Here is a 6,538-nt window from a genome sequence, read left to right as displayed (position 1 = left end):
AGGGAGGTTAAGGTTAAAGGTGAAAAAATATAGTTCGAAAAACCAAAAAAAAAAAAAAAAAAAGAAGTAGAAGCAGGCAAATCTCCATGAGTTTGAAGCCAGCCTGGTCTATACAGTGAGTCCTAGAACTGGCTCCATAGCTACTGAGAAACCCTGTCTTGAAAAATAATAAACAAATAAATAAATAAATAAAAAGATAGGATTTCACTATATAGTCCTGGCTGACCTGGAATTTGCGACATGCAAGCCACGCTAGCCTTGAACTTGCTGAGACCAGTCTGCCTCTGCTTTTCCAGTTGAAGGAATGTGCCAACCACTCACAGCTTCCTTTTTCTTTTTTTAAAAACAGGGCCTCACCCTTAGCCCAAACTAGCACAAACCTCATCATGCAGCCCAGCTTAGCTGGCCCCTACTCAGGGCCATCCTTCTGTCTCAGCTTCTTGAAGGTCTGTAGCACCATCCCTGGTTCCAAGGTTCTAGAATGCTGCTCACCCTTCTCTTTCTTCTCTGTTCAGAGCTGTCTCCGTGTACCTTCCATGAACAAATCGGCCCCAGAGGAGTCTCTCGTGGGTGAAGGCCCAGTGTCCCAAGGCCACTCTCAATGCTGCCTGTCTGAAGTTGAATCCAGTCAGCAGCTGGAAGAAGAGTCGGGGAGAAAGAGAAAACAGGAAGACAGTGATGGCGCCCACGCCTCACCCCTTAGAAGATGTGGGGCTTTCCGCACCCATAACCACACCAATGATTCCTTCAAAAGACACAGTTGGGGACCTGACAAGGATTTACAGGACCCAATGAGCAGGTGAGTCCCCAGGGCTCCTCCTGACCCTCCCTTCCCCTCTCTATTTTTTTTTTTTTTTTTTTTTTTTCGAGACAGGGTTTCTCTGTGGTTTTGGAGCCTGTCCTGGAACTAGCTCTTGTAGACCAGGCTAGTCTTGAACTCACAGAGATCCGCCTGCCTCTGCCTCCCGAGTGCTGGGATTAAAGGCGTGCGCCACCACCGCCCGGCCCCTCCCCTCTCTAAACCTTGGAGAAAGCATTCAAATAGACAGATCCCGGTGTTTTCGCCCCACCCCCTTCTCTGCCACTGATTTCTCTGGAGAAACAAGGGTCTCTGAGAAATGACTGAAGCTCGGGAGAATGAGGGCCTGGCCTGTGATGAGCCCTGGCAAGGCTAACCAAGGGCTCTCCTTGGTGATGGCTGGGAGTGGGAGGGAGGGAGTGCTGAGTGGGTCCCCTTCGATGGTGTCAAAAAATCTGCAGATTATTATGTAACCCAGCCTCTCCTTTTTACAGACAGGACATGGGCCCCAAGAACTTTAGGTTTCTTGAAGGAAGTTGGTAGTGTTTCCCCAGGCTCGGTCACCCTACTGGTTTCAGGCAGAGGCCAACTCATGTCCTGGAAGCAGCTACAGCCAGCAACACCTGGAATTTTATGCCTGGTAGTTTGTTAGTTGTTTTTGTTTATTTTTGTGACAGAGTTTCAGGTAGGTCAGGTTGGTTGCAAATTTGCAATCCCCCTAATCTCCTCTCAAGTGCTGAGATGACAGACATAGGCCACCATGCCTGGCTGGGGACAGCTGCCTTACTCAGAGCTCTGCATGTGCTTAGCAAGCTTGGGGAGGGGGACCCTCGTGTTCCCCATCTCCTGGAAAATCCCTGACCACTTCCCCAAAATAGAGGAAGTAGAAAAAGAGAAGGTCGGGCTGGAGAGATGGCTCAGTGGTTAAGAGCTTTACCTGCTCTTCCAAAGGTCCTGAGTTCAATTCCCAGCAACCACATGTGCTCACAACCATCTGTAATAAGATTTGGTGTCCTCTTCTGGCCTGCAGGGATACATGCAGGCAGAACACTGAATACATAATAAATAAATAAAAAAGAAAAAAGAAAAAAAAAGAAAAAGAGAAGGTCGGGGAGGGGCTTATCCCTGTGAGGGTCCAGGGTCAGCCACCACTGAGGCATGGACTGTAGACAAGCCCTTAGCTCTGGTGAGTGGTTCAGCATTCTTCAGCCCTTGAGCATGGGCACAGGGGGCTTTGCTGAACAAGGGAGATGCCCCCTGGGACTTTGCCCCAGCATTGGTTTTGTTGTTTTAAAAAATATTTGTTTATTATGTAAACAATATTTTGTCTGCGTGTATGCCTGCAGGCCAGAAGAGGGCACCAGACCCCATTACAGATGGTCGTGAGCACACATGGGGAATTGAACTCAGTACCTTTAGGAAGAGCAGGCAATGCTCTTAACCGCTGAGCCATCTCTCCAGCTCCCCCCTGCCCTCCCCAGCTTTGGTTTTGTGGGAACTTGGAGAAAAACAATGCCTTCCCACAGGCCTGGATGAACGTCTCAAGTGCCTTTTGTGATGCCTGTCTATAGTTTTTCTGGATGTCTAAAGTCTCACCCGCCCTTCATGAACAGATGTTAATTCTGAGCCTCAGATGCACAGGGAAGGAACGCTGACTTCTCCATAGCTGAGTAAGAGGGGAGGCTGTCATCAGAAACCAAACAAGGAGAATTCAGCTTGCCCTTCCCTTCCTTTCTGGAGGACAGTACTGCTTTTGTACCAGCAGGGGTCGTTCTTGTCTGAAGCCAGCTGTGCCAGCACCGAGCTCAGTTTGGGTTTGAGCTGTGCCTATGCTAACAGGAAGGGCTGGGCTGGGACCAAAGAACAAGGCTGGGCTGAGGAACTGTTCGTTCCTGGTGCCCATCACTGACTATTGGCTACAAGGGCAGTGGTGGCAATGTGTGTTTCAGGAGGAGACTGCAGTCCTTGGGATGCCCAGGTTCCCAAGAAGACCCCTTTCTGCAGAGCCACGAGGAATTGGACACCTTTCTGGGAGCTCAGCAGCAGCCACAGCTGTGTGGTCAACCCTCCTCCCACCCGGTATGACAGACCCTGGCCAGGCCACTGCCTGGCTTCCCCTCCTGACCCTCCCCTGCCAGCAACCACTCTGGGCTGCTTCTGTTCCATCAGCTGCTGAGTCTCTCTGTGCCCAGACCTGGCTCTGGCTCTATCTGGGTCCATCTGAATCTATCTTCTGTGGCCCTCTGTCTGCTTTGTTGAGTCTGTGTGAGGGCCTCCGACGCTTGGGAGCCTGCCTCTGTCTCTGTAGCGCTGTCTCTGTGTTGATACGGGTATCTGTCCCCTTCCCTTACTTATAAAACCTCTGTCCCTCTGATGGCTATGATTACTTCTTTCTGTAGGCCCCACATTTCCCAGAGTTGGAACTGAACTTACTATTGTGGGAATAAACTCAGCATCTGGTACCCTGAGAGACACAGCAACCCTTTAAGAAAATCTCAATAGAAACAGCGATTGAACTTCCAGATTTAATAGTTATCTGCATAAGCATACTGAGCATTCAGAATGTCATGAATTGAGCCAAAGAATTAAAAATAAAATTTTATTGAGCATAAAAAAAAAAAAGAAACAGCGATTGAGAAAGGATACAGAGCCTCGAGTGTAGGTGAATACCGGGGTCACTGTATATCAAGAGAACCCCTGGATTTAGTCCCCAGTAACAGAGGAAGGGTGGAAAACGAAGCTTTCTGAATGGGGAGCACAGCTAGTAATGGTGTTCCCGGCTTTAAGACCACGGAGGCTGAGAGCAACATCTGACACACAAGCCAGTGTCCTGCACTCCAGAGAGCCTCAAGCCTGTGCTGAGATCCCCTCCTGAACTACCCAGTTGCCCAGGAGCCCAATCTGACCCTCACTGTTGTGAAAGAAAGGGTTGGCTGGGAGAAAGAGACTATGTCCACCCTTTCAGGCTAGTAGCAGGACCTCATCTTACTCCGGCTCCTGGTTTCTTCCACTCTGCTCTGGACATTTCCTCCCGACTCTCCCGTAAGAGAGAGGATAAGGAGCAGGTTCTTACTGCTAGATCTTCTTCAGTCGGCAGTTGGTGCATTTATCTCATCTTCCCCAAGTCAGAGCTAAAGCTGCCTTCCAGTCGCAGTTATTAGAAGAAAGGCATTGGGCTGCCTGAGCCAGAGGCTGGCCCTCTGATGTGAGTTCAGGAAATATTTTTTCTCTTCTTTTCCTTTTTTGTTTCATACTTCTTTTTTTTTAAATAACTTATTTATTGGTACTCTATGTGTACTGGCATTTTGCCTGCATATATGTCTGTGTGAGTGTCTGTCAGATCCCCTGGAACAAAAGTTCTGAGCCACCATGTGGGTGTAGGAATTGAAACAGGGTCCTCTGGAAGAGCAGTCAGTGCTCTTAACCACTGAGCCATCTCTCCAGCCCCTCCCTTCTCTCTTCTCATCTTACTCTCTCCCTTGTTGGTATCACAAGAGGTCTTCTCACCCTGGAGCTCCCCTATTTGCGGCAGACCTCTTCTCCCCTCATCTAATCCTTAAGGCCTTGCCTTAATAGTCTTTTTGCCTCAGGGTTTGGGGTTCTTGTTTTTCTTCCTTGTGGCATTCCTCCAAAGCCTGCAGACCAAAAGTCTGACTCAATGAGGGTTAGATAGGGGCTGCAGATGATATCTATAAGCAAAATCTCATTCCAAGATTGATCTTTTAACACTGTGTGCCGGCGCACGTGCCTGGCTGGCTGTGGGGTGCTGGGACCTGAACTCTGTTGCTCTCACCGGTGTAGCAATCATTTCATGACTGCACAACCACCTCCATGGCCCCGAACTTCTAAGCTGCAACTGTCTCTGCTCTGCAGCTGGCTATAGCCACTGATATATGCTTCGAGTTTCCCTTTGTTTTTGGTTTTATCTCATTATTTATTTTATTAGAGATAGATCTATTTTATATAGCAGACTGGCCCCCCAGTCCTCCTGCCTCTGCCCTTCCTAGCTCTGGGACCACAGGACACACCACACTGGTCTTTTCTGTTTTGTTTTTGTGTCTGGAGACTATGTAGCATTAGCTGGTCTGGAACTTGGCATGTAGACCAGGCTCACCTCCAATTTGTGACAATCTCCCTGCGTCTTAAGAGCAAGAATTACAGACATGAACCACTATCCCAGCTCTGCTTTGTTGTTTTTAAAATATGATATTTACAAGACAAGATTTATAAGGGTCAAAGCCAAAGCCGAAACCCTTCCCATCCCACGACATCACCAACAAACCCTTTGTCCTTGCTGACGGCTGACAGGGGTTGTCCTGGAACTCGCTCTGTCGACCAGGCTGCTCTGGAAAGGCCTCCCAGAACCCTCAGGCTGCCTCTGCCTCCCACAGGCTGGGATTAAAGATGTGTGCCACCAAGCTTAGATTATCTTTTTTCTTCTTTATTAACATCTATTCATTTTACGTGCCTGGATATGCACACACACGCTATAGGGTCTATGTGGGAACCAGAGGACAGCTTTTGGGTGTTGCGCTCCACCCACTACCCAGCCTTTAAGGCTCACACTTAGGTTAACAGGTTCCACCCACTGAGTCCTCTTCTAGTCCTTCCTTTCCTTCCCATCATAGGTAACATTATGATGAATATTTATCATTTCCCTTGTCAAAAACTGTCTTAATACGAATATATATTTTATCTATAGTGTAATATGTCTTTATTGCTGAATTTAAAAGCAATGATGACATACTTTATAAAGTTAGATCTTGTTCTTTCTTGTGTGTGGTGTTTGAGACAGTCTTGGCTGATTCGAGCTTGTGATCTTCCTGCCTCAGCCTCCTGTGCATTAAACTTCACGGGGTACGTCCTCGTGCCCGACAACAGGGCTCATTAACTTCACGGGGTACGTCCTCCTGCCCGACAACAGGGTTCATTAACTTCACGGGGTACGTCCTCGTGCCCAACAACATGACTCACGATGATGTTGTTATTTATCTTTTATCTCTGTGTTGTGGCAAATTGTTGCAGTCACTCACTTGTATTTTATTTATACTTCATTTTTGAGATAGGATCTTATGTAGCCCAGGCTATCTTGGAAGTCTCTATGTAGTGGAGAATGCCCTGAATTCCTGATCTTCCAGCCTCCACCTCCCAATATTAGGCACAGACTGCCATGCCAGTTTTCTCTGGTACTAGGGATGGGAACCAAGTCTTGGTTATGCTGAACAAGCACTCCACTGGCTGAGCTACATCCTAAGCCCTATACTTTCCCCCTAAGTTTATTATTATGGAGGTCAGGGACAACTCTGTGGTATTAGTTCTCTCCGTCCACCTTCCCATGGTTCCTGGGATGAAGTTCAGTATATGCTCACACAAGATTTACTTACTGATCACTCTTTCCAGCCCTCGTTTTGTTCTAGAAATTGTTCCTTCTATTTTAATTCCTCTTCCTTCTTCTTCTATTGAGAGAGGTCTCTCTCCTGTGTATCTCTAGCTGTCTTGGATCTCACTCTGGAGACCAGGCTGGCCTCGAACTCAGAGATCTGCCTGCCCCTGCTTCTTGAGTGCTGGGATTAAAGCTATGCACTACCACGATGGTCTTAGAGAATTTCTTCTTTCTTCTTTCTTTCTTCCTTTTTTTCTTTCTCTCTCTTTTTTTTTTTTGAGACAGGATTTCTCTGTAGCTTTGGAGCCTGTCCTGGAACTAGCTCTTGTAGACCAGGCTGGCCTCGAACTCACAGA

The 6,538-nt window shown here is 47.8% G+C and overlaps 1 protein-coding gene across 1 annotated transcript in view; it reads left to right on the top strand.

Annotated features, from left to right (window-relative positions):
- The window catches only part of Arhgef2 (Rho/Rac guanine nucleotide exchange factor 2), a 62,714-nt gene that overhangs the window by 13,410 nt on the left and 42,766 nt on the right, over window positions 1–6,538 (top strand). Inside the window, exons 2-3 of the mRNA XM_026784023.1 lie at window positions 516–799; window positions 2,749–2,878. Coding sequence (XP_026639824.1) covers window positions 516–799; window positions 2,749–2,878 — 414 coding nt within the window. The remainder of the gene's footprint in view (window positions 1–515; window positions 800–2,748; window positions 2,879–6,538) is intronic.

This window comes from Microtus ochrogaster, chromosome 21, assembly GCF_000317375.1.
Source record: "Microtus ochrogaster isolate Prairie Vole_2 chromosome 21, MicOch1.0, whole genome shotgun sequence".
NCBI lineage: Eukaryota > Metazoa > Chordata > Mammalia > Rodentia > Cricetidae > Microtus > Microtus ochrogaster.
The sequence above is the reverse complement of the archived record's forward strand: the minus strand, read 5'-3'. Positions and strand labels throughout refer to the sequence as shown.